Genomic DNA, 25,307 nt, shown 5'->3' with positions numbered 1-25,307 from the left:
AGGTTGAATAATAACATGAATGTGTCTAGGCAATCAGACCACTAAGCCGAAAAAATTCGTATTGTTTTAATGAAATTCCGAATACTAGAGCATTGATCATTTTAGAATAAAAATAGCAAATGCAATAGAGAATACAGTGACCCTAGAAAAAATAACTCCTTATGAGCGCAACAATTCTTTGGGATTCTAGACCTCTACTGAACCTACAACATAAAAAACTGATTGAAAGATACAGTATCCAAGTATTCTGAAATTTCGAGAAGTGACAAAAACCTACAGTTTCTCCTAATATGAATAACCAGTTTTCTCTCCTTCCTAAATATGTCAAACTTCTTCAGACACCAATACCAAAATATCAGCAAATAACCAAAAGATTTACAAGGCCATAAACACGTAGGTAACCTCCTACTGCTTGGTTTATGGCCGCGAAACCTCTTTTGTAACCTTTAGGTCTAAAGGCATAAAAACTTTCTTTTAGTTTCTTTTACCTGGAGCCGTAGTCATAATGCGGGAAAAGGTACATCAGAAGTAGGCGGGAAAATAAAGATAAAGTAGGTCGGCATCCGTTTGTGCAAACTTTAACTGCTCATCCTTTCACTTCGGATGACTCCTTCTCTCTACCGGCTCGCTCTGACAAGCAGGTGTCACTAAAACATGTTCGGAGTGGTGTCTCGCGACCACAATAAGCAGCGAAAATGATGAAGAAGCACTTCGGGGTGGGGAGGCGCCAAAATCGATCCATCTTCATTTCAAGTGCCGGGTGCCCGGTTATCTGCGACATAATCTTAAATGGTTGAGGAGGAGGTCTTCATGAAGAAACATAGGTACAACACAAAAACGCCAAGTTTCACAACGATGCGCTGACACGATACCGTCTTTTAACTTGCCGCGACCCTCCCCACACTATTCTATTTTTCCATTCAGTGTCCACAAAAAGATATTTCGGGCTAATTGTCGCGTGGTTTACAGGCTCCTTCTGAAAAAATAGAATCCGATAATTGGTCTTCACAGGCGACATCTGTCAGAAATGGAGACTTCCCGGAGGAAAAGTTTCGACCGAAAGTGTGTCTCTCTATTGAGTGGGGATTATGTAATAACACGAGCCGCCATCACCGGCATCATCTGAGTTTCGGCAAGAAGTTTTGTGATGACAGAATAATTGTTTCTCTTTGATCAAGTCGCCTGGTTACCGCTAAGAAATCTTTAAGCCGATCAGTTTTCTCGTGGGATCGGTTGAGAACACGAGGGAAACGGTACCGGAAGGAGAGAAGATGTCAAACCGTTTACACTGTTCGGGGGAGAGGGGAGAAGGTGAAATATGTAAAAGGCGATAAATCACACAAAGTGTTGAAATGTTGAAAAGCGAGATAGCGAAAAATAGCCATGCGCGGAAATTAGAGGTAGATTGGAATCTTTTTGTGGGATTGAAAGCTGTGAAGTTTTTATGGCCTAAATATTATGTCAGAAAATAGAACAGTGTGTATGAACAGTGATATGATAATGAGTATTCTTTGAATTTGGGGATTTCAACATCCAGTCCGAGCACGTACCGTAACCTTTTATGTTTGAAGCTTCCACCTCTCACTTCTCTCGATCACACTACCCCTCGATCACTCTATTCTTCTTCTTGTTTTCAAAACATTTTCTTTCGTCCAATTAGATCCTACTTCACTTCCGAAATGAAACATCATGAAACACGGCTCTTAACACAATACATAGCACATGTGCACTTCTTTTTCCTAACAACTTCGTTTTTCTTTCCCTCCCAATCACATTCATCTCAATCCGTCTCGTCTATCATCACCAACCGGGATCAATTGAAATTTGTTGTCCTACTGTAGGTGCAACAACTGGCACGTCATCATCGATCCTCATCGGGCGGGCGGGGTGTTTGTTGATCCAAACGCTTGTAAAAACGGCTGTCAGCAAGATGCTCCGGGGAGGTCTTGGAGCACGTAGAAGAAGATGAATTGGAAGTTGGGAGGAGAAGTGAAAGTACGGAAGTACTGATGATGATGGAGAGGGGTATCTATGGAGTGAAGTATAGGATAGAAAACAAGTGAATATCATTGATTATGGTAGTGAGGACGAATAGCTTGAATTTGAGAACACATGGTCGAATTAACCATTGTGATAATAATCACAACCACACTTGTCGACGGAATAATTCCGCGCCGGTTGATAACTCGCTTCAAGTTTGAAAATTTGAGCCAACTAGCATACCAGATAGAGTTCGGAGTGCTTACACCACCACCTATAAGAATCAAGCTCTAATAAGAATCAAAACAACTTCGAAGCAAGTTATCAGCCGTCCCATTGACAAGTATGATTACAATTGAGCATCGATCTAGAATTGCCTGAACTGGAACCAACAAACTAGGACCAAAAAATTTCAGGTCGGAATAATACCGAATTCCGAAGCACCAATACTACAGGAAACACCCACATTGAAGCGTTAAGACTTGGATGATACTAAACAGATATCTCAATGAGCTTGCTGTTATCCTAAACATTTTTTGTAAACTTTCTTCCGTAAACTCACACTCATCGCACCAAAAACTTTACAACAATCATCTACGTGTTCACACTGAATATAATCAGATTAGTGTTTGCAGAAGAAGAAGAAGCTTCAGAGTCTTCTCTCGGCAAGTGCATCATCACAATTTGTCAGCGATTGATGGATGAATTGAACAGCCGTGTAATACTATTCAGAAGGCCCACCCAAAGAATAATATCAACCGTTCGGCAACGAATGGGGTTCCAAGTAGAACAATATTTCCCACATGTAAATAAATTTATAATCGGACAACTCTCAAATTGAATAATGGATCAGAAAAGCGGAGAGAGGGAGAACGAGAAAAAAAATAATAATACTCCGAAATTTAATGGAAAGTTTGGTGAGAAAAATGTGAAAAATCATCAAAATTGTACATATTTTGGTAGTTAAGAGAAGTATCAACTGAAATAGAGATAATTTGTATTTAATAAAAATAACGCTCAAGTTTTCCTGATTGTTTTCAAGCTTGGAAATTGTTATGGACACATTTAGAAATGATTAGAAAAATGACTGGAGAGGCAAAAATAACAATAACAGTAGTTTTATGACTCGATTAACTCAAATACGATTTTGGTTATTTTCATTGTTTTCTCAAAAGTTTTGCTTTCCAAAAGCTTCCAGAAACAGAAGGATTTAGAATGTATTAGATGAAGAGTCAGAGAGAGGGGGAATAGAATACTTACTACTGTAGTTTGTCACTTTCTTGGAGCAACTTGTCAAGATGGGCGGCTCCGAGCGGAGGATAAAAAAGATGGGCGGAGCTTAAGATGTGTCACAGGTACAAGAAACATCTGTTGTACTAGTAGGTGTCCTGGATTGCATTTCATTAGAAATGGGTGTAAAAAATCAAGGTTACAGCAAGTTGTTGAGAAGTGTGAGGAAATATTCAGAGGTTCACAAAATAAAGTAAATTATCGGAATCGAGCTAAGAAGTTGAAAATATTATATTCATGATTATCAGACAGGTCTCTTGGTTGCGTTTCTCAGAAACATGCTCGTAAAATTATTCATACATATTTACAGTGTTCCACAGAAATCTACTAGTCGTATTAGTCTTATCAGCTTTCCAGGCTCTGTCCCAAAAACAAGGTCCTTTGCGTTCTCGGAGGTTCTTTGGAAATTTTTTTCTGATTTCCAATTGAAAGTTAAATTTTCGTTTTAGCCTGACAGTAAGCCTATGATTGAAAAGAAATATAAGAAAGTATCAAAGAAGTATTTTTCTTTTTATTTTTTTTTGCCGACAAGTCCTTTTTATTTCTTCAAAAAGCCCATATTTTTCTGGAAACGATCGTTTTATTTCGGAATATTCATTTCTGAAGAACATGTGCTTTGGGATAGAGCCGTTTTCCACAATGATTAACAAACTTTACATTTTTAACAGTTTGTAATCTCAATATTTTGAAAACATCATTTCCGTCCATCTCAAAAAATCTTCATCGAATTTCTCTGAATCTCTTACCCTATCTCAACGCAACTAATTAAAAAAGACCTACCGTAATACTCATTTCGCTTTACGCAATAACCACCGTAGAAGAAGTACCTGAGAACTCAATTTACGACCAACGGGCACTTAATCTTCATTTACAAGTCGTTTACAGGGACCGATGCGGTTGTCGAATGATACCTGCGACGACCATTTTACAAAACAATGAGCCATTTTCGGCGTTCATCAAACGGTCGTTTTTTAAATAGCGTGTGCGAAGTACTAGCTATGAAGGAGGGCGTTCTTTTGAATGTCACTGATCCGAACGCATGATTAAAAGAGTGCTGGAGAAGTAGGAGGAGACCGCAAAAAGTATGTAAAAAGAAGAGGTAATCCGGTGGTCGGAAGTGATTGGCAAGGCGGTAGGATTACTAGAGAAGGTGTTTGAACAAATAAATGCTAGGGAGCTTCTTGATTAATATGGAATAAGCGGGAGTTGAAAGAAAAAAGAAAAGAGGGGTCGAGAAGTATTTACATGATTAAGTGTACTATGGGAATGAACCGGAAACTGTTTGACATGGTGAATAAATAGTTTTTATCGCTTGCCTAAATTATTATTCCAATTCGTAATTGTGGGAACGGGGAGGAATTTTTTAGGTGTACGGTATGTTAGCTGGGCGAAGAGGGGGTTATAAAACAGTACGGCTGCTTCAATAAACCATGGAAAATGTATTAATCGGAAATGAAAACCACAAAAAAAATTGTTAAATTGGAAATGGGGATTTTAGTGTTTTCAAGGCTTCTTTTTGGATTCTAAGCCTATTGCTCAGAAATTAAAATAAAACGCATATGAAAAAATAATTCATGGAAGCTGAAAACTTTGAGCTTCAAAAACGTAAGCTTTTGGTTTTCAAAGAAGGTTTTCAAATAAAAATCAAAACTTTTAAATTTCAGTTAAAAACAGATTATTTGGTTTCCGCGACTAGACCTATTTTTGTCTGAAATCGAATTAACTGGATAGCAATAATACTTTTATGACTACAACTACGTTCTTGTTTTTTCGTTTCTCTGTTCACCCTGCTCAAAATTAATTCAAGCTCATTCGTCACAGATAAAATTGCGAATTGATGCATCAAAAAGGTTGTTTTAGACTAAACATTGTTTTCCTGTCATGGGGACTTCAGACAGAAAATCATCACAATTGAATTAAATTTAAAAAAAATTTGAATGTTAGAAAAAGACACCAGTGGGCTTCTGATCTGCCGGTTCTCCCTTCCTTCTTTCGAACATTTATCGACGTTGTTTCCACCTCCGGCGTTGGAAAGTTATAGCCTTTTGTTTCTTCTTTTTTCTGCCAAGTACACCTTAACCTCGCCTTCATTCCACCATGGGCCAGATGATAAAACAATGATTTACCCTCTTCTGGTCTCTTCTTTTTTTTCGGACGACGACGGACTCGTAAAAAAATTGGGAGACCGTTCGTGTCTTCCCCTTCTTCTTTTTTTCTTGCAGTGTCACAAATCATTGGGCACCCGAATCGACGAAGAAGAAGTCAGTCTCTTGGCTGTGTCGGTGAGATGAAAACATAAAAGAGACACCCAACTAGGTGGGCTTCATGAATGATCACACTTTTTTGTTGGTTTTTTGCAATTTTTCACAAGGAATGAGGGGAATGAATTGGAATCTGGATGTAAGATATGAGGGATTAAGGTATTTCCAGTTTCAAGATACCGGAGAAGAGCTGAAAAAGTTTGTGTCATGATGAATGTCTGAAAAGATAGGAGAAGAAATCCGAAATACAGTGACAGAGAATTTTAAAAATTCAATTTTGGAAAGGAAAAGGATTTCACAGTACTTCCGAGTTATAACTCCTTCGTAAGTCCGTGGTATATTAATTTTCATGAGGTGTCATAGTAGGAAGGTTTCTGTATTCCTGAAAAAAAACCATTTCTAATGTCTCAGGATCACAGGTCTACTTAAGGCTTTTAAACTTAAAATATCCAATATTGACTTGATCATCCAAATGGTCCAAAGTCCATGATTTCCTGATTACAGACTGAAATTAGAAAGATAGGTATATCTGGAATTTACAACTTGGTTCAGGTCGTCTCTAATTTACAGTTTCCTCCAAAATAATGAACGTTTTGGATCAATTGAACCTATAGAAAACTTGATTGAAACATTTGGAATTTTCTTTGGCTAGACTTGCATTCAAAAAAAACTTATCTTTTTGCCTGAATTTTTGATTTCTGCACTGACTGATTCTTGTTCTGATCTGATTTCTTACTAACTATTTTTTGCACAAGTTGTCTATCACTTGCTTCACCAAAACTTTCCTTACTTCAATCGTTTTCAAAATCAAGTTCAAGAAGTAGAATGATTCAGAAATTCATTCACAAAGAAGTACCGGTCATTTAAAAAAATCATTGGCTCACAACGCATTAAAAAAGCGGATTATGCTCAAAACAAAAAGTTTATTGCACGGTAATACGTACAAATAAATAAGGTTCGGGGGGATGGGATGGATCATGGTGGGGCAAAAATAATAAATTAGGGGAAAAAAGAGAACATATTTGAGTTAGTGTTTGTGGGAAATTGGACGAGCAACGTAGAAGATGGTGGCGGAGAGAGCAGTAGCCACAACGGTTCCGATTCCGAGGAAGGAAGCGAATCCGATTGGGGTGAGACAGATTCCGCTGGATGAGACACGACGACGGACTTCCTCCTCCGAGACAAGGGCGGCGGCTTCTGGAGCAGTTGGGTTCTCTCCCTGAAAAATTATCACTGTAAAAAACAAGGAGTTTCATCAAATTCATACTTCCATGATGTCCAAGGTGTTGATCTCGACACGAACGTCGAGGATTCCTTCATTCTCTCCGAATGATCTCTTCTTTCTGAGAAGTCTCAATTGAGCGAGATTGGCGCGTGGGACAGCAGCAGCTGCAGCTGGAGCAGCGGCTGGGGCAGCAGCTGGAACTGCGGCGGCAGCTGGAGCGGCGGCTGGAGCTTCTTCGGCTCCGGCTTGAGCGATTGGGGCAGCGGCGGCATGAGCTCCTCCGGCTCCGGCTCCGGCTTGCTTGACTGCTCCGAATCCTTGTGGCTCGGAGCATGTTGGGCGAGCACATTCACTTCCTGGATCCTTGATGGTAATGGAGATCTGGCACTGGTAGAATAGTTGTGAGCGATCAGCGTATTTGTAGACGTGAGCTTCTTGTCCAGCCATCAAATCAGTTGGGTACTCCAAGTTATTGAGCAAGAATTTGTCAAGAGCACATCCCTCCTCGTTGAGAATCTGAACTGTGTCACCGTTTCCATCATCGACAGTGCAAGAGTGAACAACAGCGCAGAAGGTGTCGGTAGTCTCTGAATCACAGGTCCACTTGTGGTAGACTTGTTGGCCAATGGTGGCAAATTGGATTGGTTGTCCAGATGGTCCTCCGTCCAAAATCTCGTATTTACAGACGGGCATTGGAACAACCTGGGTCTGGAAGGCAGTGGTAAGATCTGAAACCTCGATTTGGGTCGAGACGGTCTTGTCGGACTCCATGTAGAAGCATTGGATACGGTAGGCGCTGAAAATAGAAAGTGATTTTATGCACTTGTTGATTTTCGTCCTAGTATTTTTTTTTCTAGAAATAAACAAAAAATCTCCTGCATTCTTAATTTGAATTCGTTGTTTGCCAAAAAATATCTTGAAATCTTTGTATTCTATTATTAAATGCTCGGTGAAGCGTGCTCATTTTGTGGATGATCTAAACGCGAGGGCGTCGAAGAACAACTGACTCATACGGCCCGGGACAATCATCAAAAATTCAATTCTTTCTCTATGTTTTTTGTTTCCTCCCCCCACATACCGATCGACTTTGGTAACGAATTGAGGATGGAATGAAATGACGACAGTGGTGGAAACAAAGACTCCTTTTGGATTGAGAGAACGAGTACGGGCGGTGTTACAGGAGTCGAATGGAAGCTCGATTCCAGCGACTTGGCGACCTCCCTCATCGGATCGGCATCCAGCTTGATCATAGAGTCCCTTCACGTAGACGTGTCCCTCGAATGGGTTACGTGTGTTGAAGTTTACTGAAGTAAGAAGAATTTGAACGACTTCAGAAGGCTTTCTTGTCTCTTGTGTTGTCTGATTTTTACCTAGGATTTATAATTTCTTCCCTATTTCCTCAAAACGACTTTTATCACGGAACACTCACTGACATGCAAGACAAGTCCTCATAAATTTAGTCTAATTTGAAACGGAATTTCGTAAAAAACATCGTAGAAATTCCGGAAGTGAAGTGTCACTAATTTTATGAATTTCCTTTCCGTATGCTTAATCTTCAATCTCAACTTTTAAACAATTTTGCATAAGAGGATTACGGAAATGCTTGTAGTGCAAAATGTTGCACGTTTGAGAGCAGGGTAGAAGAGAAAATAATGCTTTAGAATTACGATATGTCGAGTGAAACGGAAAAAATAGAGGTGATTTTTCAAAATGTTGAATACAATGTTTTTCCTCAAGATCAATTTTTTGCTGATAAGCTTTAGCTTTAAAATTCCCTAACCGTTTTTTCCAACAAAATTTGCAAAACTATACCTGTGATGGAGTTTGGTCCACATTCGACTTCTGGCTCTCCCTCCACATTGTTATCGACTGGAATTGCAGTCGCCGAGAGAACTAGTGCAGCCAGACAGATGATCGGTTTCCACGTCATCTGAGATACGGTATTCACAGATTTTGGAAGCCAAGCGAAGGAAATCGAATTCAAGAAAAAAGTAAACGAGAGAATAAACTTATGGAGCGAGCGTTGAGTCAAAAAAGTTTTCGGTTAGATAATAGGAAATAGTAATGAGGAATGTCGAATTAATGGAAATAACAAGTGTTAGGAAACTTGGATAATACTGGATAATGTTTGGCAATTGAATGCTAGTAGTTATTCATCTCCTTCTAATCGTCTCCTCCTCGTCTTCTTGTTTTTGGAACCCGATTAAGGAAAAGAAATAATATCAATAGTGGTGTAGAGGGCGTCTTTATACCACATCTACAGTAATGTATCATTTCTAGCTGGTTCTTGCTCTATTCTCTCCGCCCCATACCAACACTGAACAGCTTGTTCGCGCAAGAAACAGGGCGCGCGCTAAGGCATATCGCCTGCTTCGGACATAGGGAACGGCCAACTGGATTACTGTGTTGTTACCACTTTCCAATCTCTAATTAATCATTTTAATCTGACACCCTCTTCTCTTCATAGGCGTTTTCTATTGCCTCCTGCAGGGGAACTATTTTGGGGGAACGAGTCACCCCTTCTTCTTCTTTTTATTGTTTTCTTTGCCATTCGACACTTATCGTTTTTGATGATCTCCAAACGGCTTCATCGTCCGAGTACAACATAAACATATTGACAAGTTATAACTTCAAAAAAGAAGTTCCGTGTCTAGAAATGACGTTTTTCTGTATGAGATCATCAAACACATAATGGTCCCCAGAGAGTTGTTCGTTTCAGATTATGTTTTAGTGTTCAAAAAAGAGAAATGGACCTTGATGACGACGAAGATGTAGCTGGCCGATGACGATGATCTTCTAATAGAGTAAAAACTTGTTTTTGTATGATCCGAGATCTGACTGAAAGTTCGAACTTTTGTAACTGTTTCATAAGTACCCATGTGCAAAAATTATTGAGCACAAGAGTTCGGCGCTTTGAAATTTGCTGTTAATGCGAGATTTCAAACTTATAGATCGAAATTCGGAAAATTGTTGGATACCAGGTCCCTGAATTCGCACTTTCCATGAACTATTTTATCAGAATTCAATTTTTGAGAACTTAAAACCAGGAACCTTCTTAACGTCTAGTCAATAACGAGCTCATTTTCTGATAAATCTGAACTGAAAAGATCAAGTTGGGCCTCTCTGGAAAACAACTTGTCTGGTTGTATCTCCAAAATAGAATGCCAGCCCTTCCATTTTTTTACAACTCCCAGAATTTTACACCAAATTTTCCAAATTAATCATTTTCTTTCCGGTCTGCAAAGTTCAGTTTTTTGGAAAATTATTTATATTCCAAAGGTGTTGTTTCCCAGAAAGTGGCACACGAATCTGAAATGAAAAACTGGGCATTCGTCAAAAAAGGAAATGATGGTGTAGGCAAACGAATGAAGAATTTCTCTTAGAATAGAACAAAAGTGTGAATATTTTTCGGATTTGTAGAATTTCCGCTGAGAAAGAATAGACGTATTGATGGATGGAATACGTTCAGAAAACGCTGAACTTTTCCAAGACAAACAAAAATTATCTGAAAAGATCATCTTTTGAAATGTTTTATTCAAACTGCTGTCGTTTTTTAACTGATGGACATTAAACTAAAAGCCAAGGGAGACGTTGTCGAAACTTTAGATTTTCAGGCAAGGTTTCAGACAATTAAACCTTATTTTAAAATGGATTTCTCGTTCGATTTCCAAAGTGTAGCCCTCTCATTCATATTCAATGATTCCATACTTTAAGATGGTTGGGTCGGGCTTTTTTCAGAGTTTTTCAGATCCGGCCCGGGGTTTCAGTAATTTTTTCCAGTCTATTCAAAAAAAAATTCTGTGTCAAAGAAAAAATTAGCAGCTTCTCTGTCAAATGCCAAAAAAAAAACGGAGTGTCATTAAAAAATATCTTTCACAAACAAATTTAAAATTTTTCTGAAATTTCGATTTTTTTTTTCGAATTTTGAAAATCCGGTCTCCGACCTGACCAGACCCGATTTTCAAGAATAACTAAATCAAACTGAATCAAACGTTTACAAGTGCATTATTGTTGTACATATTACATTGGATGACTCTCACATAAGGTTTTAAAGTTTCCGAAAGTTTTGAAAAGGTTTTGAAAAGTTTTAATTTTTAGTATTTCAGATTTAGAATCTCATCAGATTTGTGCAGATTCCCCTGAAGTGCGTTACTTTTGTTTTCTTCTCAAGTCTTCCAAATCATTATCTATCCTTTCATGATAACTCGTAAAAACTTCAATAACCATGTCCAGCAACTGGTTCCTTCTCACATCAGTTTGTTCTGCTAAGCAGCTAACAAAAACAAAAACGATTTGCGAAATCGCCTTTCGACGGTATCATAAAACGATCCCTAAAGATAACAAAACCGTTTCTCTCTGTGTAGCTATCACGTACTCTGTCCAGTCATCATTATATCTCATTTCAGTAATGATGCAAGTAAGCATCTCAACTTGTTTTCCCGAGACGTTCTGATGACCCCTTCTTTCATTGGGGATCTCTTTTTTGTTGATTTAAAGGAGGCGAGACAGCAAAAAATTCGGGGGACAGTTCGGGGGACGAAATCGCGCCGCGCTTATGTAGACAATCGGTCGTCAGGCGCCTTCGCGCCCCCGTAGCTCAGCCGGTAGCAGCGCTGTACCCCTGAGCTGCTTGTCATGAGTTCAACCCCTCATGGGGGTTCTCTATGCAAAATATCAGGAAAACTTTTTTTTTTGGTGTCTGGCCTCCTTTAATCAAAAAACATCGAAATGCTCTACTGCAAGTTCTACTACGATTACTACGTAACATCCGATTCGCTCAATTAAATCATTCGTTCTTCATCTTATTATGTTTTGAGATTCATCTCCGAGTTTTAACATTTCCGGAGTCCGATGGCCGTCTAGGCAGTATCTCTCCGTTGTTTTGATCTCAATGTCCTACTCGAACTGTTCGCTTCTGCATTCTTCAAACTGGTTTCTCCTCATCGCAGTATCTTCATGCCAATGATTATTCCATTTCCCCCTGGACGAACGAAATAACCGTTTTATGGAAAGTTCAAAACAAAGCGGGGATTTTATATACATACAATTTCATGATTGCTTATGATGACGTAGTGAAAGAGACAAACTGCCTTTTCGGCTATGGCTCTTCGGAAGCACAAGTTGTACTCGAAATTTGACGTCAGTGAGAGAGAGAGAGAGCGTACTGGAAATAAATTTCATGTCGTGGGAAGTAGTTTCGTATCATGAAGAATGGGATACAAAGTACGAGCAATCGATTGTTGTGATGACACCCCCAAGGATCTTTGGAATCAGATTAAAACACGAGAAGAAAGGAAAATAGAGATGTATATTTACAATAACTTGAAAAATAATTGACTATGATCTTACAGAGTAAAAATCAGAAGCTCAAACGTTTTCCGAAAATGTCCACTGTAACTAAATGTCCTGTTCTTATGTCTTTTATCAGCACCTCTAATTTTCGTGATGGTAAACATGTAGCCTACAAAATTACAAAAAATTTCCTATAAAAAAGTTCAAATATACTAACCCAATGTAAACCCTCTAATACAAAGCCGTCCTTTACTCGCACCTTGAGCTTAACTATCTCAGTTCTTACAAAAAGATAGAAAACATTTTTCAACTGCAAAATTATTTATCATAAAATCACTAACATTTCAACATTTCATCAGACGCATTTTTGATATATGTTATAGAAATCGAGATAATCGATCTCAAAGTAAAAAAAAAGTGTTGGGCATTCTATTAGAGTGTTATGGTACATTATTCGAATCATACTTTTCATACATCATAGTTTTTCAAAACAGAAGAACCATGACGTCTCCCAATTTGTTTCTGATTCTTCATGGTTTGTTCTCTTGATATTTTTTGTGCAACATTGTTCACGTTGTCTTCTAATACTCTGCTGAAAATACCTAATCTAGACAAGGAAATGAATTTTCTTGGTTCTCTGATTGTTGAAAGAACATAAATCGGACACCCACTCTGGTGGCTTAGATTAAACATTTTTGGAAGTAGTTTTTATCGAAAATTCTTACTGGCTGAACTTTATTTCCCGGATAGAGCATGTTCCCAACATCAATGACGCCTTTTCAGAAGTAAAGAGGATTACGGTACCCATCCGAAAGAAGAAAAAACCTTTGGGCTTTCATTTCGCACGTGTTTTAGGTTATTTTCGTTTCATGAACTCATTTCAAATTTATCCGGAAGATATTCCGGGAATTATACACCTGAAAACACGTGTTCATTTTTCTCTTTTCATCTTTCAACTTTCAAAATCTCTTTACCTAAATTTAGCCGTTCCCAGTAATCATTGGTTTACGAGAAAAAGTTCTCGGCACATTTTGCAACTACTCACTCCAGGTTTAAAAGTGATGCCATTTTTTTGAACTTGACGATCCACTCGAGTGGAATCTGATTTTCGAAGAATATGCTTAAGTTCAAACTATTCCTTTCTTCTTCTTTTTCTTCTTGACCACAACCACCCCCTTTTCTGAGAAGAAGAAGAAGAAGAAGAAGTCCTCTTGGCGGAACTTATGAGGAAGTGCTCCAAAAAAGTGAAGGAGGTGTAGGAGGGTGTTAATTCGAATTAATTTCTAGTCGTTTATTTTAACGATCCCAGCTATAATTCTATGTTTTTTCCCAGTTAGAAACACAGCTTTCGCCTTTCAATTAGTGCATTTTGAAGAAAGTAGAAGACGTGAAAATGCCATGACGTCTGTTGGGTTATCTGACGCTACCATCATCACTTCTAATGGGGGTTACCCGATGATGTCAAGGTATGCTGCGGAAGGAAAATTATGTTTCTGCTGCAAAATGCCAAATTAGAGATTTTCCGTTGATAGTAGTCGCAACTAGAATGAAATATAATTTAAAACGCTTTAGCATTAAAGGCTAAATCAGAAGTTCCTGAGATCAAAATGGAAGACGTCAATGTGTGGTTGTTGGAGTGAAAAAATAATAAGGAAAAAACATGAAACAAGGAAAAACATAGAATTTTGAGTTTTATCTCTGGTGTTGGTATCCTGTAAATCCCCAAAATCAAAAATATAAAATATAAAAAAATGGTGTATGGTTGTTAGGCATACGTAAGTCGCATTCATATATGTTTTTACAGTCTTCTATGAACGGGATAAAATATGATCATCCAAAGTTCAGACCCAAAATTTCCAATCTCCCAGACTAGCAGGGGGCTAAACAAACCTAGCTAGGATGAAGAATGATCTGAAACTTTATTAAAATCATTTCAAAGTATTTTAAATCCCAGCTATGTTTCTTATTCGTATTCCCTAAAAATTTCTCCAAAAATTCTTCCATCCCTGTTGAATATTTCAAGACCGCTCTCCTTTTCTCATTCAGAATTTGTTTCATTTCCGGAAGTTTTGTGCACTTTCAACTTTCATCTTTCATCCACTTTTGGTTACCATAATCTGAAGTGACGAATCCGTTTTGAACTCGAAACCACTTGAGTCGAGGCAACTTTAATGAAGAAATGTAGGGTTTCCTTTTGCGATCTTCGAAAATCGGGAAGTCAGACCCGTGTCTTAATCATATTACCATTCTCAAGAACTTTGATGACACATGCAAACTTCTCAGTTCCGTCCTGAGAACTAATCAGCTTTTCCGATTTGTGTATGTCGCCGCGTCTCCTTTTTTGATTCTTTCGTTTTTGTTTCCTTGTTTTGAAATATTATGTCCAAATACATATGAAAAATACTAATTATCATGTTTATCAGTGAACATTTTCAGATTTAGTGTACTTCATAGCTTCTTAAGCTTTTTTTTTTTTGCTTATTTCGACAGAACTAAAAAAGAACAAACTAAAAAAAGAAGAAGTTTCAGGACACACTATAAAATCCTTTCTCCGAAAACGTTCGGAGATTTTGTATGACCATTGATGTTACGTAAACCAGGAAGTGACGGTTTTTAGAGGATCGTCTAGGATGATGATGACTGAGATTTTAAGATTTCGGATTACATATTAGTAAAGCTACCGTATTATAGCTCAGCTGGAATTATGGTGTAGGTTAGCCTATACATTTGGTTTAAATTCGGAAAACAAAATAATAAGCTGAAGATTGGAACACGGATGATATTCAAGGCGAAGGAGTTACAGACATAGGACTCTCAGCGGCCTCGGGCCCAAAGACTTGGTCAGAAATCGCGCCCCAGATAACTTTTAGGCCAGAAGACATTTAATAATTGCGACATCTGCCATTCCCTGGGGGCGCCATTTCTGACCAAGGCTTTTTGATGATTGTGAGAACTCTTTTGGAACCATAAAAAGACTGAATTCCTCATTACTTTGCAGTTACTACAGTTTTATAAAATTGTGGAAAGACATTTTCAGGCATTACCTTGGTTGAATACTTTCGCAAAGAACGAGCTTCACTTTAGTTCTCCACTTCTCTAGAACCTAATTTTTGCAGCTATTTTTAAAACACACATTCTAGAACATTTCGATCAGAGGTCTCATCACGTGGTTTGTATCCCAGACACATTGACAGATAAGATGATGATCTTTTTCCCAAAAAATATTTTATGAATACTAATGAGAATCACATGGAATAAAAGTTCCCTTGCGTAGTAGTAGTATTAGCATATGTTGTTTTCATTTTGATTACGCGTCTTACTACCAATGTTTTTGCGTAATCTCTGAGATCAACTGGCTTGCTGCTAGAGCATCAGCAAGCTTTATTTTTGTATGTTAAAGTAAACAGGAACCAAAAAGAAACTACGTAGAATAAGACAAAAATTTGCAGTTCATAACTATCCCAGGCACTTTATCAAAATGGTTCTGAAGGGAAGGAACTCTGTTTTTTTTTCAATATCGAATTACATCAGGGATTAGAGTAAACACGATTTAGATAAGAGGGTTTTGGAGATATTCAGACAGATTTTCTTTTTGAGCTGATCCACTTTCCGAATGTTATTTTGTTGATTAGTCGAGATAAGAACATAGACTCCCTGGACTTTTTTGTTATTTACCTATTTCGATTTGGAAGAGGCCCAGCAGAACGCAGTAATTCGGTGTGCAAATTTATTTACGACGACCACCACTATCAAAAAACAGATTATTTTGCACTTCTCCCATGGGTCCAGGACGTGTAAGAAGTTGTTGAATAATAGACAAGGTTGAGCTTAGAACATGAAGAAGACGTGCTCAGAATATTGTATGTGCTCATTCATCGTCCCAAAAACGGTGACGGACATTAATAGAAATTGTGAAGAACTTGGGAGAGACTCTTGTTGCCAAAAAAAGATACAAGAGGGTGGAAGAGTAATAGAAGGACAAGAATAAACAAATGGATGTGCACAAGACAACGAAGACGTCATTATGGTTATTCTGGAGACGGAAATGATTTGATTAAGTAGCTCATTAAATGGTCATCATATGAAAACAATATACTATTTTCGTCGTGTGCGTTGGCTGCTGTATTTTGGAACGAGGGTGACCGAATTAGGGCTTTCGTTGCAGACGTGCACTTTGCCAAGACTTGGCTCGGTTCCAATTCTACGGTTCAGAGAAAGAAGATATAGAGGTTTGGATGAGAAAAGATGAGACTAGAGAAAGAAATGATGGACTAGAAAATCAGACTAGACAAAGAATGCAGAAGTTGGGGAGGGGGTACGGTATTAGGAGTGGAAATTATTGAATGAGAAATTTAAATTCACTTTTTGAACATTGGGCCCAAACTAGAATGTGAAGACAACTGTTTGAATTTAATGAACTTTTTTACTGAATCATATTACTAGAAAATTTAGATCTAAAACTTAAGAACAGGAAATAGCTTGAGTTCAACGGAAATTTATTGATTCCAAGTTTTCGGCACTCAATGTTTCAGATCGAGTTCTTATTTCAGAATTCCTCAAATTAGCTCAAAAGCACATCAGAATCCCATCACACCCCTCAGATCTAACCTATTCCATCACAAATCCGATCCGCACGTTCCGACATTCGAAACTCTTTGATCTTCCGGTCAAAAGTTACTAGTACTACTACTAATCCAAATAAGTTTTACATTTCCCAAATTCTTTTATTACCTTTTCAACAATTTATTCATACACCCTCACCCAATACTAATACTCTGGTAATCCTCTTTTACTACATCCACTCCCACTATCTAATTTCTGTGTTTTCTGATATATCGAATCTTGAAAAAGCTGAAGATTCTTCGAATAGTCTTCATTTTAATAAGAAAAATTTTAGGTCGTTCCGGAATCAAAAAGGAAAACACAAAACAATAGTTTGTTGTTCTAGTTTGAACACACAACATAATACTTCTCTTTCTGTTTTCTCCGGAACATTATGAACACTTTCAGAATCAAACCAAACCACGACACTTCCTTGTTTTCTCAACTTCTAATTAGAGTTCGTCTAAAAAAACCGGGAGAGAGTTGAGTGGGGGGACATATAGAAGGAAGTAATAATATAGATCCCACCCAAACACCTAAATCGTGGATAAGCGCCTGTTCTCTCGCCTGCAGGATCAGCTCATTTATCTATTCGTTCAGATTTTCAGATTGAGCTGGTTCATCGGGGTGATGTGAGGCAAGATTCACTGACATTGGGGGGGGGGGGGGGGGTTTCTTATGGGAACAAACGTCATCTAGACTGGTTTGTGAATCACTTGACAGTAACGGAAGTATTCTGAATTCCCCTATTTTCCCAACAATTACTATTTACCTGGGCATTAACCCGATGCTTCTAAATAGATGCTTAATTCTCAAGGGGAAAATAAAAATGAAGGCATCTTCTTTGATAATTGTTATTATTGGGAGTAATCGTTGGTTGGAGAGGTTCAGACTAAACGATTGCGTAGACATGAGCATTTCGGCGAAGTGATTAAAACGAACAAGGAAGAAATACAGGCGGGATAATCTGATCTTACAGAACATTTAACCAGTATTATAAGCACTGCAAAAGGCTCAATATGACACAACTCTTGGAAATGTAGTCACCAAAAGATCAAACTCAATAGTATGTAGTTTTGAGTGGCCTAATTTTTCGAAAACTTAGGCCACCAACTCTTTGTTTAAACCCAATCACACGTCTTTTCCAATCTGAAAAATCGGATTATTTTTATCCATTTTTCCAGAATGGAATCTTCTTTTATCGTTACGGGAAACTCTCCAATAAGGCTTACAGATTGGTTTTAGATATATTAAAATCCTAAGCAGGTTTTCCAAATATGGTTTTAGTACCAATCCCACAAGCGTTTCTTGTTTTCAGAATGAATAAAAACGAAAACTTGAAAGCCCTATTTGTAAAAGTATCTGATTTCAAAGTTTATTTTTCAGATGTTCATTAAAAACCTTTCCTCTTCTTGTCTCGAATCGAATTTTCATTTTCATTCGAAAATCACTGGCATTTACAAGAAACAAAAAGAGACCAAAACTTTGGATTTTTTAGTCCAGAGAACATTTTGATATTGCCATGTTGTGAGAGTTTCAAAAAACATCAAGGATGACGTGAAGGACGTTTTCTGAATTTCGAAGGAGTGACCACCGGGAAGTCGTGTTTCAAATTAGAAGATATTTTCCCAGATGATAGAGTATGCGAGATGTTGAGATGTCAATATCTCTTTACTTTTCAAGATCAAGAATCTTCACTGAACGTCGTCGTCGCCTACTTCTTCCTCCAACGTCTTCCTAATTTCCGAAGCTTCGAAACAGCGCCAGGAAAACGAGGAAGTGCTCTGGGCGTCCGTGCTCTCTTTTTGCTCTATTCTCGCTTATGTGTGTATATGCTATGTGTGTATGTGCATCCATCTCGCCGCCCAAAGAGGCAAGGGAGTTATTTTTTATTAGAAATCCCCGCCTGCCTGTGTTTGAAGCTCCGCCCCTTTTTCAGACACCGCCTTCGTCAGCGGTCTGGTGTAGCCCCACAGTGTCACCCACACTCCCCACGTATTCTGCGCAATGTGCCACGAGCCATCAACGTCTTCAGCACCGAACTGTTCGGTGGATGATACTGTAGATACAGTACCCTCATCTACAGTATTCGATTTTTTGTTTGATACTGTATTTCGGATAGATATCACCAGATATCAGTGTCTGCTCCTTTTATTTATTTCTATGCTCATTCCTGTTTCAGGTAAGGATAAGTCTTAAAATTGTTTCTGGTTTCCCGGATTTAGACCCATTTAAGATGAAAGGAAACAAAAACAAAGCATTTAATACTCGGGGAAGAAATAGAGTGAGAGAAATAGAAATACGTCATGTAGACACTCGAATTTAATAGTGGTTCCGATTGGTCATCTGAAAAAAGAGAATGAATGAACAAGATGAGCCCCCCGTAAAACATTCGGGTTGCATTTCCGGCCTGTGTTCCATGACGAAATATTAGGAAATTTAGCCTCGGATTCCTATTTTAGATCTAAGAAAATGTTCAAGAACCTATCGTAACTTTGTCTGATTGACTATGTACAAAATTAGGTCCTGAAAACAAGAACCAGGAAGAGATTTCAGAATTTCTTTAATTCCAGAGAGAACGAAAGAATGAGAGATACAGATAAACCTTAATTTCTGGAATTTCTTTAACTGCGTGAAAATTTGTGAATGAACATTCAATCAAAAACACATTTTAGTCATGCAAAAACTAAAAAACTGGAAGTTTTCGAATAAGCCAAAATATATAGTGAAATTCAATTTCCAAATGAATCCCTCCCAATGAATACCAATGAAGAAAACCCATTTTTTATCTTCCTGCTTTTCGAATCAGCTTTTTACTGTTTTCGATGTTGACCTATGAGAAAAGGTATTAGGTTATCTCCTAAGATTCTGGAATAGCGAAATCTGAAATTGAAGTGCACTCTCTTCCTTGTTCGCATATCCATTATTAGCACGTAACCGTTACGGAGGACATCATTCGTTCTCTACGGCATCAGAATCCATTATTTATGTATGGTTTTCACACACAATACCAAACTGAATCATGACGTGATTTAGATTATGATTCATTTGGAGAGAGAATGAATCTGTTAGTTCCTGAACTGACCGCGAAGAGCATGCGTATGTATCTTCTTCCTGCTCCCCAAGCGTCGCCGTGACATTTCGGTCAGTAGACGTGCGACGAAGCGGAATCAGAAGTCATATAGAGTAGCAGAGCGACATCATCTGAATGGGACCCCCTTAACAACCCCCGCATCTTCTTTGATTTTTGTTGATTCTATTGTCTTCATTTTGCAGCAAAAGGGAAGTGCTTCAATACGCAGATCGGCATGAGTATCGAAGGTGGAAACTATCGGAGGATACGAAATTTTCAGGATAGAGAGTGAGTTTTTTTTCTTCTAAAGATTGATCTAGAATATTATTTTCGATTCCGTTTTTAAATTTAAACCAAAATAGAAAGTCTGCTGATTATGTATCATTAACAATTCATAGGAGAGAGAAGATAGAGACGTCGGAATTCGATATCAGATCAAAAATGTATATGTTGTAGATGTGCCAAGGAGTGCATCGAAGATTTCTCATGTTTTGGCTACGAATGGAATAGCGAAGAGCGTGTGTGCTACCTCAAATCACGCTCCACATCTGGAAAACTCGTTGCCAAACCGAACACCATGGTTGGATTCTGTCAAGATGATGGTGAGAGTCCAAAATTTAGAAGTGATTGCTCGAATGTAAACTTGTTTAGAAGATGAAGTACGATATCGCCTTCAAGATCATGTAATAGTAGGGCCGATTGTGTCGGAAGCTAAAAATGTGCCAGATCAAGATGAATGTAAAGACACTTGTCTGACAGTTGGATCATTGTACTACAGTTGGAGGCCGAATGCTGAAAATCAGAGAAGCAACGTTGTGCCAATAGCAGAGGAAGAGGAGGAAGAAGAACAAGCAGTTCTAGGTAAGAATTTTTAAGATTCCCGAATCCTCATCCTCAATTTTAAAATTTTTTCAGGTCACTGTGAATGCATAAGCACAATGAACGAGCTCCGATTAGAATACGATGCGTTCTCCGGATTCATTCCAGTATCAAAGCACAAGCATCGCAGAAGTCTGTTCCTCCGACCATTCGAAATATGAAACCGTTCCTATTGTAGATTTTTTCTAGTCGTTTAGTTTTCTTAATTTTTGTGTCATGTATTATTTGATCTCCATTTCCTCATTTCCTCACTTTTTTGTTACGGGTTTCACAAAAGGATCCTCAAACACAACATTTTCTTGGTACTAAAAATTTCTATTTCGCTTTTCTTGTTTTCACTCCTCGAATTGATTCATTTCAAAAACAAAAAACAATTTGTTCCCAAATTGAAACTAAACGGTTAATGAACACACGATTACAAATGTATCTTCTATGAATCGCTTGATTAAATAAATCAATTTGATTTCTATCTGGAGAATTATATTTTAAATATAAAGATAACTTTTTTTCAGATATACCAGATGCATCCCATTTACAGGTTCATTCCATACGTTGACTTAGAAATGATCAGTTGAAGTTTGTTTTCAGAATTATCGAAATCTCATTACAAAAACTGAATATAGCAAAGTTTTAAATAGAATTGTATTCAAAAAAGAGAATCCCATATCGTTAATCTCGATTTTCCTCTACGGGTCTCGATATTCACTTGATAATATATCTTATAGATTACACTCCAAGTTCAGATGAGATCTGCCCGAATTTGTGTCAAACAGATTCACAGATGATTATCTTCCTTTTATCCATCCAAAACTTTAAACTTGACTTTATGCCAAATTTCAAATCAAGGTTACCTTTCGCGACTCAGTGAATCGGTCTAATACATCACAGAATCTGCGCGGTTCTGAATCTCTATTGGAAATAACTTAAATTTTCAGATAGATATCCCTAGTTGTAAGACTGAATTCCAGATAGATGTCTACCAAAAACCAGATCCAATACAATTATTTTCCTTTTTTACCACTGAATTATTTTATTTCCTGATTCCCAAATATTCACTTAACGACAATCTAATCATTAACAAATATCATTCAGATTCACTATTTTTGAACACCAACTAGCCAGGAAGTTCACAAGAACTTCGCGTAGGCTACTATCGTAAAACCTTGATAGAAGGGCTCCCATACTGTCAAGTTTGAGCTCATTTTTCTTGGCTCCTGTAGAAAATATCAAAAAAGTGTCAACTGATAAAATACTGGTGATATTTTTATAAACACTTTATCAGTTGACCAGTTTTTCATATAAGAAAATGAAATTTTCAAATTTTTAAACATTCGTTCGAATAGAGCCCAGCCTACAAACTTTTCTGTTGGTTCACAGAAATATAAGAAACATAGTTATTTCGGGATTTATGTGTGAGAATTATACTTCACAAACATTTTTTGACCATTTTCATCATAAAACAATTCAATTTTGTTTTTTTTTTACTTTTTTCATAAGAAATTCAGGTCAACAAAACAGAAAAAATTTATTGAAGAAAAAAGTTAAAAAAAACAACAAAAAAAATAATAACGTGAGATATATTTCCGTGAACCCGAGATCGCTTCTGGGAGTTTTGAAAAAAGAAGCCTGAAAAAATAAATATATTAATATTTCCCATGAACCTACAGAAGCAATCTCGAGATCGCCTCTGGGAATATTCTCTTGATCGATCCTGTAAGTTCACGTAAATCTGCCAATTTTCGTAAAATATCGTGAAATTTTGAAATCCACAAAATTTTCATTCTGAAAATGGGCTCCCTCACTTGGGTTCAAGCCAACGGGTCAAAAAATAACTTTTAGGCCAGAAGAAATTTAATAATTTAGAGTTGACGTGGATTTGACGTAATTAGTTTTAATCAACGAGTTGCAACGCGTTATTTTTTCGTCCAACGTTTAAAAGATTGATCCTCAGCCACATAATTCAGCAGCGAAACTTTTTCTAAAATCTCACGTTTACTGGGGCGAGATTTCTGACCCATTAGCTTGAACCCAAGTGCTCCCTTACTAGTAAGGGTATCGTGTTTTGTGATTCAATGTGAATTTTTGAAAAAGGCAAGAAATATTTCTAGCTACATAGTTGTGATATTATCTGATAATCATGTTGATTTTTGAAAACATTGAGAAATTTCAAATTCAACAAGATTTTCAAGTAATACGTTTTAACACGTTCGGGGGATCAAAAAGTATATTATTCCCTTGAAACGGATTACTTGAAAATCCTGTTGAATTTGAAATTTCTCAATGTTTTCAATAATCAACATGATTATCAGATAATATTACAAATACGTAGAAATATTTCTCGTCTTTTTCAAAAATTCACATTGAATCACAAAACACGATACCCTTACTAGTAAGGGAGCCCATTTTCAGAATGAAAAATTTGTAGATTTTTTTTATTTTTTCACGATATTTTTCGAAAATTGGCAGATTTACGTGAACTTACCGAATCGATCAAGAGATCGATTCTGGGTGTTTTTTCGCTCTCACAAAATTCCCAGAAGCGATCTCGAGATCGCTTCTGTAGGTTCACGGGAAATATCAATATTTTTTTTCAGGCTTCTTTTTTCAAAACTCCCAGAAACGATCTCGGGATCGCTTCTGTAGGTTCACGGAAATATATCTCACGCTATTATTTTTGTTGTTGTTTTTTTACTTTTCTTCAATAAATTTTTTCAGTTTTGATGACCTGAATTTCTTATGAAAAAAAAACATTATTCACCTTAAAAACGAGTGAAGCATCGTATTCAAGAAATTTCTGTGAAAATCTCTCCGCCAGACAAGTAAAATTTACGAATTGCCTAAAGTTAGTTTTTTTCTGTATAAAGTATACATATTTTACTAATTTGCAACGAATTTTGAGACAGAGTTAGAAATTTTCAAATTTTCATCTTCTTATATCTCTGAGAGGAATGGAGGCGAATCGGCTCAAAGTTGAAAGTTAGGGGGCCCTTCTAATACAGTTTTTGCTGTATGTATCTCGCACAAATATATAGTTGTGTGGGTCTTGATACAGAAGCGTTTCAAATGTATGATTTTATAATTCTGTGGATTAAAAAGAGCCTAGATATGTGTAATTGAATTAAAAGTCAGATGCAGTTCACTACAGTGTTCTTTTTTCCCTCATTAACTTCTGAACTTGATATCTATTTTGTTTTGTTCGCCAAATTCAAAGAGTTTTCAATCTGACTACCTTTTTTCTACATTCTCGAGTATCCACTGCGTATTTCGAAGAATTTCGTTATTTTCAAAGGTATAGCCAGTGGGTGGTGAACGAACTTTAACTACTTTTTTTCTACAAGAAAATATTCAATAGAAGAAAAGAAACAAGGAAGTGGAATGGTGGATCTCTGCTCATTTTTGGAATAAAAGAAGAAGCCAAAAGAATAAAAAGGAATTGTTGTTTAGTTGCAACACATCATTTCGATCTTGGAAACCCCAGAATTATGATTAATCTGGAAAAAGTTAGTTATTGAGGGCGAAAAGATGATCTGAGGCGAAAAAAGAAAGAATCAAAAATTGGAATCAAAGATACAGCTCATTTCTAGGAAGGACGTCCTTTTGGAAAAAGGAAACTGAAAAGTTAGAAACTAAATCAAAGGTTCCTAGATAGCGATAGAATAAAAATTCAGAGATGTTCAGAAATGAATTCGTTACTTCGAAAATTCCGATTAATTTCGGAATCAAATTTCGACCGGAATATTTACAGTATTTTTTCGGATTTAGAACTTATTGGACTGCTGTATGTAAAAGGCGCACGGAAAATGTTTTTTCTTTTTGGTCTCGAGCGGAATTAATTTTTTTTTGCATCCTCGAAATCTATTTGCCAACTTTTCACGGTTTTTTTTTGAGATGGGAATTTCCAAAAGTTTGAAATCGGAATTTTCGTTATCCCGAACACTCGAACCGAATTTCAAAACGTTCCGAAGATAACTTTAATTGAAAAAATGCATCCCGAAACAGAAATAATATTTATTTTCTTAAAAATGTGTTTTTAACAAGTTACAGTATTACGGGGTAGTCACTAGGTTCTCAAGAAACGGGTCAAAAAGTGCGCCCCAGCGAATTCGAAAATTTTCGAGATTTGCTTGGGCTCGCTTTCTGACCGGCTCTTCGAACAATCGTAGGTAGTCTAAAATCAGAGAAGTTGATTGGTCACATTTTCAGCTTTCTAGATATTTTTTTTGTTTTCTGATGTTCAATAAAAAACACATTTCATGATCTGGAAAATGAATCTAAAAATCTAGAACATTATTGTTTGTTAATAGTTATACTATTTTTACTCACAGGTGAAAATCCTTTTGATTGGTTAGAACAGCTATTTAGGAATGGTGCATCCAATTTTCGGCACCTTTGTAGATTGAAACAGACTTTTTTGAAACGCACACGTCATGCTATTTTTAACAACAACCGAACACCTTTACCAATCCCGAACCGCTTCTTGTGATCTTCAGTTTTCATAGAAACGCCAGTCTCTGTTGTGTCAACTCAAGCATGATTCGATTTCGAGGTGCTATGTTATTAGAATTCTTATTCCGGGTGAGGGATGGTAAACGAAGCGAAGCGGGAGGTTCAAAATAAAAAAAAAGTGCAAACAACAGAAATGCCTTTTTTGGACATTTTCCAATTTCCATCGGAATTCAGGGTGGTCCGTTACATTGAACTTTTG

General features: G+C 37.2%; 2 protein-coding genes across 2 annotated transcripts; one reads left to right on the top strand and one right to left on the bottom strand.

Moving 5' to 3' along the window:
- Window positions 1-6,558: 6,558 nt before the first annotated feature.
- Window positions 6,559-8,686, bottom strand: Cbr-cut-1 (the record flags this gene model as incomplete). Its single annotated transcript, XM_002631107.1, has 4 exons — window positions 6,559-6,750; window positions 6,799-7,552; window positions 7,835-8,060; window positions 8,569-8,686. 4 exons carry the CDS (start codon window positions 8,684-8,686, stop codon window positions 6,559-6,561), a joined length of 1,290 nt encoding a protein of 429 aa, XP_002631153.1.
- Window positions 8,687-19,475: 10,789 nt separating this feature from the next.
- CBG02939 lies at window positions 19,476-20,763 on the top strand (the record flags this gene model as incomplete). The annotated part of the gene is made up of 4 exons (XM_045242344.1): window positions 19,476-19,495; window positions 20,180-20,325; window positions 20,375-20,584; window positions 20,639-20,763. 4 exons carry the CDS (start codon window positions 19,476-19,478, stop codon window positions 20,761-20,763), a joined length of 501 nt encoding a protein of 166 aa, XP_045092160.1.
- Window positions 20,764-25,307: the final 4,544 nt, after the last annotated feature.

Source organism: Caenorhabditis briggsae (assembly GCF_000004555.2).
Source record: "Caenorhabditis briggsae complete genome, chrII, whole genome shotgun sequence".
NCBI lineage: Eukaryota > Metazoa > Nematoda > Chromadorea > Rhabditida > Rhabditidae > Caenorhabditis > Caenorhabditis briggsae.
This window is presented reverse-complemented; position numbering and strand designations above follow the sequence as displayed.